General features: G+C 40.5%; 1 protein-coding gene across 1 annotated transcript in view; it reads right to left on the bottom strand.

The window, feature by feature from the left end:
• CFL2 (cofilin 2) overlaps positions 1–15,472 on the bottom strand; it is a 51,485-nt gene extending 36,013 nt beyond the window's left edge. The window contains exon 1 of the mRNA XM_089680226.1: positions 15,177–15,472. Within this exon, the coding sequence (XP_089536352.1) occupies positions 15,177–15,179 (3 nt within the window). The 5' untranslated portion in view covers positions 15,180–15,472. The remainder of the gene's footprint in view (positions 1–15,176) is intronic.
• Positions 15,473–16,261: the final 789 nt, after the last annotated feature.

The raw sequence follows: 16,261 nt of genomic DNA, 5'->3' as shown, positions 1-16,261 counted from the left end.
GAACATGTCTTTACCCCACATTACTGTCTGTTATGAACACTTCTTCAGTACCTAAAGCACATGTTCATGGCTTTAATGCACTCTGGTTTTGTCTTCTTTGATTATGTGTAATAGTCAATGTATACACTTGATTGCCACATGTATCCATTGTATGCCTGAACTGTTTACCCCTCATTTATATTCTGTCCTATTGCCAAAACTTCAAGAAATCACAATTTTAAAAAATGCCAAGTTAAGAAGTATGTAAACCCTAACAATGAACTTCTTACTTGCTCCTTTTTGGTCTGTTAAACATATTTTGTTATGTCTGTTCAATAAGTGCAACGTTTTGTCAGCTGATAACTTCCTGTGCTCTCTTCCTGTACTGCATTCTTAGGAGGTACATTGTTCCTAGCTATCTCTGAGGACTACAAAACCCCTCCCATGTATATTGTGAAGAAGAGAGGGGGAGGCGTTTGGAAGTATAGATGTGCACAACAGAAAATGTTATTTAGTTTTGGATTCGTTTGGTAAGTTAATTTTTGTTTTATTATATTCATTATGTTAGAAGGATTCATTTTTGGAATTTGTTTCGTATATTCAGATTCGTTATTTTCACATTGATTTTGAGATTCAAACTCAAAATTCAAATTTTGGAAGATGGCTATATTTATTCTACTCTATTATATTCTATTCTTTTCTCTTCTATTCTGTTTTATTCTAGTCTATTCTATGCTGTTGTATTCTTGTATATTTTATTCTGTTTTATTCTATTCTATTTTATTCTATTCCATTCAATTCTATTCCTTTATTTTCTGTTCTACTCTATTCTGTTCTATTCTGTTTTATTCTATTCAATTCTATTCCTTTATTTTCTGTTCTATTCTATTCTGTTCTATTGTATACTTTTATATTCTATTTTATGCTGTTCAATTCTATTCTATTCTTTGCAATTCACTTCCTCTCTTTTCTTTTCTGTTTTATTTTATTTTTTTCTATTCTATAAAACAGCTTAAGTGGGAATCTTATTTCACTTTTATACCTTACTGTATTTATTGCTATATGTTTCCATTTGAAATTTTGATACAATGAAATCTCTGAATAATGAACATTTTGGCAGAATTTCGATTCGTAACAAAACAAATCGCACTTGTCTAATTGGAAGTCCAGTGTTGAATGATAACTCTGCTCCTTCATAAATACAGTAAAGTGACCAGCAGCACTGAGATGAAAAAAATTATTCAAATAAAAACAGTAGTGACATTAAAGCCAGATGGGGAACCAATGAGTGCTGGGGGACAAAGGTGATCAAAGTGTGAAAGTGTTGGTTTCCCAACAAAATGTGGGAACTAATTACTCTGCACTGGAAAGGCTTTCAGCAGCACAAGTGACATAAGAGGGAAGTATCTAAACACTTTGGTTTATAATAGTTTTGGTTTAGCAACAGGGTCGATTTAAAAACTAACGCCAGCCAAAACATTTTGATCAGATTTTTATTTAAGTCTGTGACCCTATTAGGTATATTTTTCCCTCCTTACTTGTTCCTATAATACCCAAACAAGAAATGAGGGGAAAGGTTGTAAATGGCACAAGAAGGCAATAAAAATTAATAAAAGCATTGTCAGAAGTTCCAACTCTTCCAAGCTCTACTAATTTTTTGTTGTTGTTTATGTCCATGTTTGAGGGATTTCCAATCACTTCCTTACCAACAGGTCACAAATAGCAATACATACCAAATATAGGCTCTAAATCTACCTTGTTCTGCAAAACACAAAATTAAAGGTTTTGGTTGGAGATGGAATTTAATCTAACCCTAAACATATCCTTTACTTTGCACTGTCATTTAAAGGACCTCTTCCAAATGAAACACAGATCCGCCCTTTAACCTTAAAGTGTATGCATAGCCAAATCATCTTTTGTAGGAATATGAGTAGGAAAGGGTTGAAACCTCTGGTGGTTTAAATATTGCTATCTGTGTCCCACTGGGTAGAGTTTCATTGACTTCCTATCCTAGAAATGCAACAAGAGTGAGAAAATCTCAGTGTAACACACTGCACTGTTACTGATTGCAGGATGGTTATTAACCACAAGATGGCAGTGTTCTGCAATTTAGCTATTATAGACTTGAGTATAACAAAGCATTGTTGAACTTGTGTGACCTCTGTCCCCGTACAAGCTGAAAACAGACTACATTTACCAGAAGAGCTGGCAAAAGGGGCAGGAGCCTATATAATCCACAGCCTGGGAACTTCCAGAGGAAGAAGAAAAGAGACTGTGTGAGAGTGAGGACGTGTGCGAGATGCTATCACAGGACTCAGAAGGCCCAGGCCAGATCGGATCACACCAGGGAGCCAGAAATAAAGACTACAGATCGTTGGTATCACTGACAAGCAGGAAAGGCGACCCTGCAAGCAGGTGGATCATGGTATCGTGATAAGCATTGCCACTTCCTCAGAGGGACCGAGAGAACAAGGTTCCCCCCGCCCAACTGAGAGACCATTCTTCACTCTACTAAGACTACAGACCAGGTGAGAGGGTTCCATAACCCAAACTGTCTCCAGTTACTAGAGATTGTGCTGTTTTCAGTTGCTTTAGTTCAATACACCTTGCATCACAGTTTGCCACTTTGTGACACAGACTTCTTAGCCCAATTTCAGTGCTGCGGCCTACTACTCTAGTGTCTTTCCCCCCCATTGCTCTGAATGCAGGACTCTTCCCCAGGGGTGTATTTACCACAAGGCAAACAAGGCATTTGCCTAGCGTGGCATCTTTCAGGGGGGCAGCGGCATTTTTCAGGGGAGCAGCACCACCCCCCAAAGGAAGAGATGGAAGAAGGAACACATGCAGCATATGGACCAGGTGGGATCTGAGAGAGCCTCTGGGCTGCATGATGGTGTATGCAGAGCATGACTCTTGTTCCTTGGGATGTCCGGAGCTGTGAAGGTGAGTGTCTTCCCTCTTGCAGGGGCGAGAGGGAGACGTTGCCAGTGTATGGGGGGCAGTGGTAGTGGAATGGTCTCTCGGGTGGGGGTCTAGGGTGTTGTTGGCCAATGTCAGGCTCTCTTCATGGGGGCGGGGGGTGCTGCTCGGTGTTAGGGTCTCTCCTTGGGGGGGAGACAATTTTTGTGCTGCCTGGGGCAGCACGAAACCTAAATACACCACTGCTCTTCCCTCTGCAAATGTGTCCTTGCAGGCAGGAATACTGTTAATATCGCATCTCAAACCCATTCCAGCTTTAAAGGAACCTCCTTCTTCAGGTCAATTCCCCACCTTACATCACGGCTATTATTGGCTACCTGCTCTGCTGTATATAAGGGCATCTCATTATTTACAGCCTGAGCCTCTGATTGGCTGCCTACAGCCTTTTATTATTGGTTGAATCTGAGAGGATATCTCTTTGAATACTGTAGTCAAAGAGATATCTCAGATTTAACCAATAATAAAAGGCTGCAGGTAGCCAATCAGAGGCTCAGACTGTGATTGGAGGAACCCTTTGCTTTTCCACAGCCACAGCCGCAGCAGCAGGGCAGGCATACCAGTCCCCGGGCCCTCGTTCTTAGCTAAGGACCACCAATATAATATATATTCTTCCATTAGAATATTCATTAAATAATAATAAATATATAGTATAATTATTAAATAAACTACAAAGACCACAGAAATGTTTTGCAATTGTTGCAATTACAAATGTTTAGGCATTCTCATGTTTATTTCTTTTCATTGTATTGGTATACCACAAAAAAGTGGAGAAACAAAAAGCCAAAGCTGATGCATTCCACACAAAACCCAAAAATGGACTGGACAAAATTATTGGCACCTTTTCAAAATTGAGAAAGAAATAATTGCAGTCCAAGATTGTGATATTTCTGTAATTTGTAATTAAACTCACCTGTATCAATTAACAGATATTAATGTTCCTGTGTCTACTGTGCGCAACATTGTCAAGAAGTTTACAGCCCATGGCACTGTAGCTAACCTCCCTGGATGTGGATGAAAGAGAAAAACTTGATCAAAGATTGCAACAAAGGATTGTTCAAATGGTGCATAAAGAACCAACCTCGAGACAAATTCAAGCTGACCTTCAGGCACAGAGTACAGCTGTGTCAGCTCACACTAAATGTAGCCAGGCCGGGACTGGCCATAGGGCACACCGGGCATCTGCCCGGTGGGCCAGGGCCGCCGGGCTTAAGATGACCGGGCTGCACAGTGGGAGGTAAGCGGTGACCGCGGTCTGGATGGAGCTGATACAGACCGCGACCGCTGCTCACCTCCTGCTGTGCGGCTATGCCCAAAGCAGGGCCGACAGGAGGAGTGGCAGTGATGGCTCCTGAAGACAAGCGGGAAGCACTGCGGACTCACAGACACCTCCTTGGCCGGCCGCTGCACTGAAGGGAGAACGGTGGCCTCTGTTCTTCACCTGCGGCTGCTGGCAAACTGTGACAGGTCTGTAGCAGCAGTGGATGGGGCTGTCTCTGCTGGACGGGCTGTCTCTTTGTTAGAGGGGCTGTCTCTTTGCTGGAGGAGCTGTCTCTTTGCTGAATGAGCAGTCTCTTTGCTGGATGGATGTCTCTTTGCTGGGTGGGCTGTCTCTTTGCTGGACAACCTGTCACTTTGCTGGATGAGCTGTCTCTTTGCTGGACATACTGTTTCTTTGCTGGAGGGGCTGTCTCTTTGCTGGGTGGTTTGTCTCTTTGCTGGACTGGGCTATCTCTTTGCTCAGTTGGGTCCAGCAAAGAGACATCGCAATCAAGCAAAGAGACAGCCAAGTCCAAGAAGGGACATCCTCATCCAGCAAAGAGACATCCCAATCCAGCAAAGAGACAGCTAAGTCCAAGAAGGGACATCCCCATCCAGCAAAGAGACATCCCTGTCCATTAAAGAGACATCCCGTCTGCTATATGGGATGTCTCTTTGCTGGATTGGGTCATCTCTTTGAATATATATGGGGCACTGTGATTAGATCTCTAGTGGCAATGTAATGTAAAGGGGCACTGTGATATAAAGGGGACTGCGCTGTAAAGTGGCACTGTAATCAATATAGTGCCCCTTTACAGTGCAGTCCCCTTTATATCACAGTGCCCGTTTATATTACAGTGTGGAGGATCGACTCTGTGAATATTCCATCACCAAATGTCCCAATGTCCCAGAGAATGCCCTTGCACCCCCCCCCCCCCTGGAAATTGGCTGCTGAGTCTAAAATGCCCAGGCCTATTTTTTTGTCCCAGTCCAGGCCTGCACACAGCAATCTGAATGAAGGGGAACGCTACTGTGGGAGACCCAGGAGTACCCTACTACTGACACAGTAACTTAGACAGTTTGGAGTTTGCTAAAACTTACCAGAGGAAGCCAAAATCCTTGTGGGAGAATGTGCTGTGGACAGACGAACCAAAACTACAGCTTTTTAGCAGAGCCCATCATTCTGCTGTTTTCAGAAAAAGAAATGAGGCCTTTAAAGAAAAGAATGCAGTCCCTACAGTCAAACATGGTGGAGGTTCACTGATGTTTTGGGGTTGCTTTGCTGCTTCAGGCACTGGATGTCTTCACCGTGTGCATGGCATTATGAAATCTGAAGACTACCAAAGAATTCTGGGGTGCAATGTAGGGCCCAGTGTCAGAAAGTTGGGTCTCCATCAGAGGTCTTACAGCAGGACAATAACCCAAAGCACGGGTCAAAAAGCACCCAGAAATGGTTTAAGACAAAGCGCTGGAGAGTACTGAACTGGACAGCAATGAGTCCAAATCTCCATTCCATAGAGCACCTGAGGAGAGATCTCCAAACAGCAGTTGGGAAAAGAAACCCTTCCAATCTGAAAGACCTGGAGCAGTTGGCAAAAGAAGAGTGGTCCAAAATTCTAGTAGAGAGGTGTTCAGGATGGATTTCAGTTATTTTTTCCAAGGAGTGTGCTACCAAATAATAAACTGAGGGTGCCAATAATTTTGTCCTGTCCATTTTTGGGGGTTTGGAATGTGTCAGATTTGGCTTATTGTTTCTGCACTTTTTTGTGTCATACTAATACAAACTAAAGAAATAAACAGGAGATTTTGACTCTATATGTATGAATAATCCTAAAATGTAACATAAGGGGTTTAATGCTGTGCTAGCGGAAGGGACTCAGGGAGTGCTAAAAGTACACGTTAGTGGGCACAAATTACTTGCTTTGCACTGGGTGCTGGCAACCCACGCTATGCCACTAATTGAAGCTTGCTTAACTTCCAGTTAGAATCCGGTAAACGCATTCCAGATGCATAAAAACAAATGGTGAGGAAAACCCTACTGTTCATCTTCTCTTGAAAGCTGCTGTAGTGGAGCACCCTATTCTGTTGTGTAAGCAGGGGTCTCACTGCAAAGACAAGTCCAATAACTCTGCATTTAGCAAAGGTTATACTCCCTGATAATTGAAGAGTTCTTTCTAGCTGTGACTTAGAAGGGGTGTGCTGCAGAGAAACACACTTTCACAGAACACACATGCAGAGCAAGGGTCCTTCTCATCACCATGCTGACATGGGGACAGGCTTTTCTACTCTGTGGTTGTGGCTTGTTTTACAAAAGAAAATCTGTAAGAAATTGCAATCTCTAAGAAATAGCAGCATAAATGAAAAAGAGTTGTTAATTCTGGTATAGTAAAATATAACACTACAACTCACCACCAATATACCAGTCCCACACCAAGGTTCCTGTCTTCTTGGGGTGCTACAAAGAAGGTCCAGCAAACCACATCTCAGTCTCCAGATAGTTCACACTTTTTCACAGCTGTGAACCACTCCACTCTACATGACAGACAGGTGCTGACTCCTTCCTGCTCCTTTTTGTGGCCTTCCCTGCAGGTAGGTTAACCCTTTTGGGACCAAAGTCCCTGTAATCAAGGATCGGAGGCTCTCTCCTACCCAAAGTCTCTTGAAGCCTCTGAATTAAAGGTCGTAAATGAAGACTTGCCAAATCAGAGAGCGCTGTAGATTATTTCTCACCTCTCTGACTGGACTACCAACAGAACCCCAAATACTAAAATGTGTTACAATCATCCCACTTGAAAGGAACACAACCCAACAACCCCAATAGTTGGGAAATATACCTCCTCACTAAACTACTGTATATAGGTTTAGTAAAATGTTTGGAATGTCTTTAAGGTCATACTTTAATGGTTTAGAGTTATTATGATAATTTTAGTTTCCTCAAAACTGAACACTAGGAATGATCATTTAAAAAAACAACTTCCATTGGTCCAGCCTAGTTGCATCTAATTCTTCGTATCTCACATCTGGAAGACTGCTGGGAGATACAGAAATTTACTGCAGCAACATACAATTAGCACTAATCTCTACTTGAACAACTTGTATACTGAACACAAGGGGTCACTTGCTTAATACCTCTGCCAATCATAGAAAGTCTTGCATTTTTTCAGTGAATAGAGGGCATCTTTTGATTGGAAGAAGTGGAGAGGAGGGGCAGATGACATCAAGATCTTTACCACATCCAATCAGAGATTGAATGTATTAATTGAGAAAGAAAAAACAAGACAAGAACATTGGAGATGCCGAGTGACGTGTTTGGTGTACTAAAGGCAAGATGCTAAAGAGTAGCACCTGGAAGAGACTGTATACAGCACAGGCTGCTGCAGGGAATTTCCTGCTGCTCTCTGGATGTGGGATATGAAGAATTAGATGTAACTAAGCTTGACAAATGTACAAAGATCATTCCTGAAGTTCAGATTTAACCTGTCTGAGCTCAGCAGTTGACTTCATATGGGAGAATAGACTTGTCCCCTGACAGTAGCAGGTAAAAGCTTCTTTACTAACTGTATATTTTTTAAAATGAAAAACAATGTACAGCATGGAGACATGGCTTCTTAGAGTGTATCTAAGCCAACAGAAATGTGCAGCTGGGCTCCAGGAATGTGTAAAAGTTACCATCCTTATCTGCAGATGGGTGCCAACAATCATCCTGACAGTGTCTCCTTCACAGCCGCCAAATACTGCCTGAGCAGATGTCTTCTGGTGCTGTGAGAGTAACAGCAGCCACTGCTACTGGGAAAAGTTACACTGCCCCACCCCCTTCTGCCCCCTCTGCTATTCACAGAACTCATATTATTACACTTAAGCTGACTACATATTATACATTTTTTTTTGAAAATTTCCCATTACATTTACCAAAACTATATAATATGAGGTCAAGCCTAAACACATTCAAATTGTATGCAGTCAGGCAAGCCCTTGCACTACATAGTTGAAGGTAAATCTAAAGGAAATTGAAAAAGAAAATTGTAAAATGTGTAGCCAGCTTTACACAATGCATTGCGCTTGATGAATGGAGGAGGAGCAGATGAATGATATGATTCCACTACTCATTCACAGAAGACGATGCATTGTGGGAGTGTAATGATACAAGGTCTGTAAATGGCAGAAGGGGACAGGTGGAACTACAGCAGCTGTGATTAACTCTCACAGTGCCAAAAGACAGCTGCTCAGGACAGTATCTGACAGCTGTGGAGGACACACTGCAGGGAGGATTTGTAGCAGAAGAAGCAGCCTACAGATAATAGAATGTATATTTTTACAGATACCAAATGTGCAGTGCTGTATCCCCCAAAGATATATGCTAAACTTCAGCTTTAATGAAATCAAATTATATTTAGGAGTGTCGGCACGGGTGCGCAAAATCACGTATATATATATATATACGTGATTTCATTTTTCCAGATTGGGGGCGCGCAATTCGTGGCCACAGCTGTCAATCACCGGGTCCCGGCCTGTGATTACTCGCCAGCACCCAGTGATTGCAGAGCATCTCTGACAGGAAGGAGAACTGTTTGTAAACCAAACAGTTCTCCTCCCTGTCAGCTCGTGCACACTGCTTTGCATGGCTGTGCACAGTGAATCACACAGACACACGTAAAACAGCACACAGCACAGGGTTAACCCTTTGATCACCCCTCATGTTAACCCCCTTCCTGCCCAGTCCCTTTAGTACAGTGTCAGTGCTTTTATATAGCACTGATCACTGTATTGGTGTCACTGGGGATGTCAGTGACATCAAGTCAGTTCCCCCCCAGTGTCAGAATGCCCACCGAAGTCCAGCTATAAGTCGCTGATTGCTGCCATTACTAGTAAAAATAAAAAATATAAAAATAAAATCCCAGTATATACGTATCTCATTTCTTGAAGCCCAAAAATGTCAGAACGGTACAGAGATCCCCCAAATTACCCCTTTTTGGAAACTAGACAGTCTGAGGTATATCATAAGAGGCATGGTGAGTTTTTTGAAGTTGTAATTTTTTTCATAATTTTGTGGAAAATTGCAAAATTAAAAAAAAAACTTTTAACATTTTTTTTTACATACTGTCACCAGTGCAGTACAGCGCCATCATATTATTGGTGTGGTGGTGATCAGGGACACTGACTGGTGACAGTATGAAAGAAATATTTAAGTTTTTCAAAATTTTTTGTGACTTTTTTTCTTTATGATTTTTCTTTTACACACTGTGACCAGAGTAATATAATGTTACCATAGTGACATTGTACTACTCTGGGGAAGTGATCAGTATTATTTTACACATTATGATTGCTTATAGCAATGAATTTCATTGCTATAGGCAAACATTTTACTTTTTATTTTTTCACAATTTCTTTTTTTTACATACTGACACCAGTTCAGTATAGCATCAGCGTGGTGGTGATCAGAGACAGTATGAAAAAAAAAATATAGATTTTTATTTTATTACACTTTTTTCTTTTTTTCATGATTTTTTTTCTAACACACTGTGACCAGAAATATAATGTTGGCATAGTAACATTGTACTGCTCTGGGGAAGTGATCACTATTTTTTTTTCACACATTATGATTGCTTATAGCAAAGAATTTAATTTCTATAAGCAAGCATAAATAATGAGATTGATTCATACAGGTTTTTTTGTTGTGATTAGCTGTGATTGGCCACAGCTAATCACATGACGCAGATGGGATGTGTTTGGCCCAGTTTGTACCATGTGATCACTGTGACCAATCACAGCTAGCAACACAATTGTATACAATGGGTGGCATGAAAGGAAGCCATCTATTGTTTACAATTGTCATGTGACCTGCTATGATTGGTCACAGTGGTCACATGGTACCGGCAATGGGCTAGTACACAGATCACTCATCGGCTGTGTCTGATGTACACAGCTGGTGACAGATCTCACTGCAGCATGGCCCCACGGGCGCTCGCAAGGTAGCAATCCGGGAGGACGTCTTATGATGTCCACCCAGATTGAAGAAAGGCCCGGCTGGTCGTCATTTTACTATAGGCCGGGTGAGAACTGGTTAATCAAAGTACAGGAAGAGCTGCTTGCTAAAATCCTGTGTATCTGCTAATATGGCAGCTGTTTTTAAATTACACAGGTCTGCGGAAGAAGCGAAAAATGGGCCTAGATAAAAAAAAAGTAGCTGCAGGATTCTGCAAGGGCTCTGTCTGTCACAATTTGTGGATACTTAATTAAAGTGGAACTTTAGCCTGGAAATTAAAGTGTTACAAAACCCATTATGCTGCATTCACTATATGTGGCCTCCCACAGTACACAGAACATGGAAATGCAATTATTTTAGTAATAATATAAACTGTTAAATACCTTTTTTCCATCAACAGTATATAGCAGTCTTCTGACCTCTATCAGTATTCGGCAGAGCACTGGTTAAAGCTTGTAGAAGGAGTTTTCATTCTCCTCTAGGAGGATGCAGGACCCCTGACCTCTGCCTGTACAGTGCTGATTGGCCCTGTGCTGAACACATGCACCTTCCCAAAGAAAAAAAAAACTATCTAGCAATAAGAGCAATACACACTAAACTGAGCATGTGCAGAGTCACTCCTAGAGATCTGTACTATCAGCAGATGGACTGGGGACAGTGGAAGAAAGGGAACAATCACAGAAAACAGGATCAAACATCTTTTTTACACAATACAGAGGATTAACCCCGTAGGTTCTACAGTGAGGATAACATCCATGCTTTACTGCATATACAGACTGATTTTACTGTTGTGGGTTTAGTAACACATTAAGTCCTGTCCTGATAGATCACTTCATGCTGGCCCCATTAAAAATAAGTGCCTATACTGTTTAAAACCCAGTTCGGCATTGTGCCTAAATCAGAGCCACTAGAGGCCGATCTGATGACAGCTTTAAGATTTCCTGTTGCTGAAGGGGGAAAAAAAGCAACAGAAATGACACAGACTGTGCTGAGGGAATACAGATTAGGGAGGGAGAAAAGAAATGCAGGAGAGGTGACAGGACAATTTCTACTGCCAGGGAGACACAAAAGAGTTCAACTTCCCCAAAACATACAATCAAGGCTGGAAATGTCCATATTAGAATTGAAGAAAGTGACACGTTTTTAGGATCAAGGAGAGGGGAAGAGTTTCCAATATGGAAGTGACTGCTCTGGGCATCAAAAAAAAATGGTGGCCTCCAGCAAGAAAAAACAGGAGCAATCCTCCTGGAGACAATTTTCAGCACTTACTAATTGTGGTACCATAGTTATTAACCGTTAGCCGCCCGGCCAATGGCCGTTTGGCGGCTTGAAAAGCGCTGCAGCTTTCCGGGTGCACGCCATTTGGCGTGCTCCCGCACATGCGCGGTTGCAGAGCGACGCAGCAGTGCGATCTGTCACCGCCCGTGCACCTCGGACACGGCCGATGACAGATCCGAGTACCAGCTCCCGTTGCCGGTACCATGTGACCTGCTGTGACCAATCACAGCAGGCCACATGACAGTTGTATACAATGGATGGCTTCATTCATGATGCCATCCATTGTATACTAGTGCCTAGCTGTGAATGGTCACAGCTAATCACATGCACATGTCATGTGATTAGCTGTGACCAAATCACAGCTAAGCACAAAAAAAAAAAAAAAAGCTGAATGAATCGATTTCATTCAGGTAAATGCTTGCTTAATACTTTGCTATAAGCAAATTGTGTAAAAAAAAAAAAAAAAAAATACTGATCACTTCCCCAATGTAGTACAGTGTTACTATGGTAACATTGTACTATTTTGGTCATAGTAAAATATGAAAAAAATCTTAAAAAAAATAAAAAAATGTAATAAAAAATTAAATATAATAAAAAAAAAAAATTAAAAAAAAAAATATATATATTTTTTTTTCATACTGTCACCAGTCAGTGTCGCTGTTCACCGCCATGCCAGTTATATGATGATGCTGTACTGCACTGGTGACAGTATGTAAAAAAAAAAATAGTGAAAATAATTTTTTTAATTTTTTCATTTTCCGAAAAATTATGACAAAAAATACAACTTCAAAAAACTCGCCATGCCTCTTATGAAGTACGTCGGACTGTCTACTCTGCAAAAAGGGGTCATTTGGGGGATATCTGTATTGTTCTGACATTCTTGGACCTCAAGATATTAGATTGGCTGTCAGTACTTCAGGATTGATCAATATTCAGATCTATACCATAGTTTGTGAACTCTATAACTTTCCTACAAACTAAAAAATACATCCTAATTTGGGTTATTTTCACCAAAGACATGTAGCAGAATACATCTCGGCCTAAATTTATGAAGAACAATTATTTATTTGTAAACTTTTATAACAGAAACAAAGAAAAATGTGGGTTTTTTTCAAAATTTTTGGTCTTTTTTTGTTAATTTAGCAAAAAATAAAAACCCCAGCAGTGATTAAATACCACCAAAAGAAAGCTGTAGTTGTGTGAAGAAAATGATAAAATTTTAGTTTGGGTACAATGTTGTATGACCGCGCAATTGTCATTCAAAGTGTGAGAGCGCTGAAACCTGAAAACTGCTCTGGGCAGGAAGGTGTAAAATTGCACGGTATTGAAACGGTTAATATAGGACGTTTGTTTTGTTAAAAGTCATTATTATTATCAAACTGTTATGAGTAAAGTTCCACTTTAAAGCAGTTGTAAAGGCGTAGATGTTTTTTCTTAAAATAATAAATATTTTATACCTAAATGCTCCATGCAATGGTATTGCACACAGTGGCCCCGATCCTCCTCTTCTGGGGTCCCATGAGGTGCTCTCTACTCCTTTAGCCTATGTGTGCCCCCATAACAAGCCACTTGCTATTGGGGCACAAATGCTGGTGCTCTTCCGAGCCTTTGCTGTGTTCATCCATAGACACACACACAAAGCGTTGTCCCAGCCCCACCCCCAGCATTCCTCACAGGATTTGAGCAGCAAGAGTCAATGACTCCCGCCGCTTCCTCTGTGTCCTGTGAGGAGAGAGAGAGCAGGAATTAATGAATAGACTACAAGACAGGCACAACTCTGGATTAAAAGAGGAGCCAGGTAAGTATTTAAAAGGGGGAGGGGACTGGGGGGGTTTGATAATGGAAGTTTTTTACCTTAATACAGAGAACGCATTAAACCTTATGGCTTTCCAACCCCTTCCACATGGACGTCATCTGTTTAATCACGTTTTGGAATTCAGTTTACATCAGTTAACATCCATCTTCCATTTAGCTTTGTTCCGTTTACATCCATTTTTCATTCATTTACATCCGTTTTTTGTCTGCTTCTTTTTTTAAACAGAATAAAAATGTAGACTTGTTTTGTTTAAAAATCTGGACCTGAACAGACAACTTCCGTTAACATCCGTCTGCTCATAGGAATGCATTGCTGTCCATTTTTCATCTGTCAAAAGACAGACGGGACGCTCGTGTGAAAGGGGCCTAAGCCATCTTGACTTGATGTAGGTATCCATAACTGATATCCAGTTGGCTGCTGGGATGGCATAGATCACTATATTAGACCACGCTGCATACAGTGAAAGTTAGAATCTTCTGGATTCTGTGCGAATGGCTTCCCCACTGACCACAGGGGGATGCTTGCTCAGTAGCTCCGTTATTCATAGAACGCCTTGTATTTTTTAAAAATTGAATACAAGATGCTCTCTGATTGAATTAAGTAGAGATCGTTATCTCATCCACCCCTCTTCTCCACCTCGTCCAATTAGAGAATGCCTTGTATTCATAGAAAAAGATACAAGGCATTCTGTGAACGGAGGAGGTACTAATTGAGTGACCCTCTGTGGTCACTGTGCAGTGGAGAACCTGGAAAATCAAGGCTCTTATTGTATGTAGTGCAGACTACTAGAATGGATATCTGGATATCAGATACGGACTCATACATCAAACAATACTGGCTCAAAGTAAGTATGCAACAAATATCAATTCTGGAGTTCAGTCTGAGGTTCAACATAAAGAAAAGTGTAATAAAAGTTATTAATCATTCATATATAAACTTATTTTAATGTAACTGAGTTAAAATCCTGCTAGCTAAAATCTAGTTCTTATGGATATACACAACTGAAGTTTGCACCATGCTACCAATTGAAGGCCTTCATGTCAAGGGCCTGGATAGTAGACAAGGAAGGGCTTACAGAGCCAGAACTTGTGTGTCTTTATGTCCTGCCTATCCAGTTCTGGCACTGGTGAGACTTACCAATGCTTTAGTTTTGGATATTTAAACTTCAATCCTAATTGTAAACATTACATAACTCTCATAGACAGAGAAAAGAGTATATAGAGCAGTGTTCTCTGTCTGAACTCCTGAACAAGGACCATGCTGAGGATTATCCCCAATTTCTTGCCCTTTTAAGGTGTTCTTGCATAAGGAGCAGTCATTGTGGGGAAAATAGATATAATGTTTTCACCTTGCAGTTATTCCATTAGCTCACACAAGTATACTATATGAGCAGTTTTCATAAAATGAACTTTTTGGTAAACTGCTCTGTTGGTAAAAATGAGACTCCAGACGTTTCCAGTTTAGGTGACTCATTAAGGGGTGGGGAACAAAGTGACCCCCTCATATAGTTACCCACTTCCAGAACTATGTGAGCAATGCCTGGAAGCTGTGACGGCACTGGATGGCAATCTGTCACTGATATTTATAAGATATAAACATTTCAAAGTATTCTGTTCCCTACTACAAAGACTTTGCGTCATCTCCAAACGCTGCATGCTATGCCAATTGCACTTTTAACTAAACATTTCTATAAATGGTGTATCATTCAAGCAACTGTCAGACATTCAGAAACTAATCACTATACAAAGCCCTTTACATTAAAGAAGAAAGCAACTTTTTTTTTAATCCTGTAAAGAGTATCAAAGAAACATACATGATTAAAAAAAACATCTTTAAAGTATAATTTAAAAGAATAGAAGATAAAGTTACATCAGATATTCTTACCATGATGTGGTTTGTATAGGGAAGTCTCTATATGTTGAGTTCAACACTAAAGTCCAAGCTTGCTAAGAAATCCAGGCAATGTGGGAGAGGGGAAGGGTGTCAGGCAACTACTGGAAAGAAGAGGAGGCCAGAAGAGGAGAGAAGTCGAATGTGAGGAAGAGCAGAGTCACAATACTTAGATTTGTAGTGAGGACGGGCAGAGGAGAGAGTGAGGCAGGCAAAGAGAGGCTAGTCCGATGAACAGAAGTGTAATATAGTGCAGGGGAGGTAGGGTGGGGAGCTTAGGGAAAGGCAGGCGGCCAGTCACTCAATGCCCTGCTCTTGCTCATAGCACACATGCTGTACTGACAGCTGCACTATAGCTCAGTCATTTACACCAAGACACACTTAACTCTTTATTGCCAGCAATGCAGCATGGATCGCTGCCAGATAGAGGATTAACTTTGTAGAGTGGTGGAATGTCATTTCATGAGAATTCTGGTTTACCAGTACATAATCGCTTGCTACTGTTTGCAATATATGTTTAATTGATTCACACAAATGATTAAAAATCACCTGTAAAGACTTTTTAGAGGTGTTTATTTTTGCAGTTCAAAATTTGAATAGTCAACAATTAAAAATTGGTACAATAAAGTACTGTACATTTTATAATACACACACATACACACACGTGTATATATATATATATATATATATATATATATATATATATAAACAGGGTGGATTTGATTGAAATCAAACTGATTTAAATCACGATTTAAATCACTAGTCAGTAAGGCTTGATTTAAATCCTAGTTTTCTACATAAAGACTAATTCTTGCTGGTATAACTTTAATATGCAAGTAGATGAAGATTTTTAGAATAACAACTTTTCATATTAGTTTTTTTATCTCCAGTTTAATAGGTTAATCATTCATATTTGGACAACTTTTCTGTTGTACTTAGGAAGGAGAAAAATAATCATTACCTTAATAATAACAATTTAAATAGATTTATTCAACTGAAACAATAACATTCCAGCATATGTTATTTGCTTAAACAAACATCCATGTTTGTTAACTAATTTGGCTAAACAAAATATATAT

Source organism: Staurois parvus, unplaced genomic scaffold (genome assembly GCF_062004578.1).
Source record: "Staurois parvus isolate SC_StPar_1 unplaced genomic scaffold, SC_StPar_1.0 ptg000237l, whole genome shotgun sequence".
NCBI lineage: Eukaryota > Metazoa > Chordata > Amphibia > Anura > Ranidae > Staurois > Staurois parvus.
This window is presented reverse-complemented; position numbering and strand designations above follow the sequence as displayed.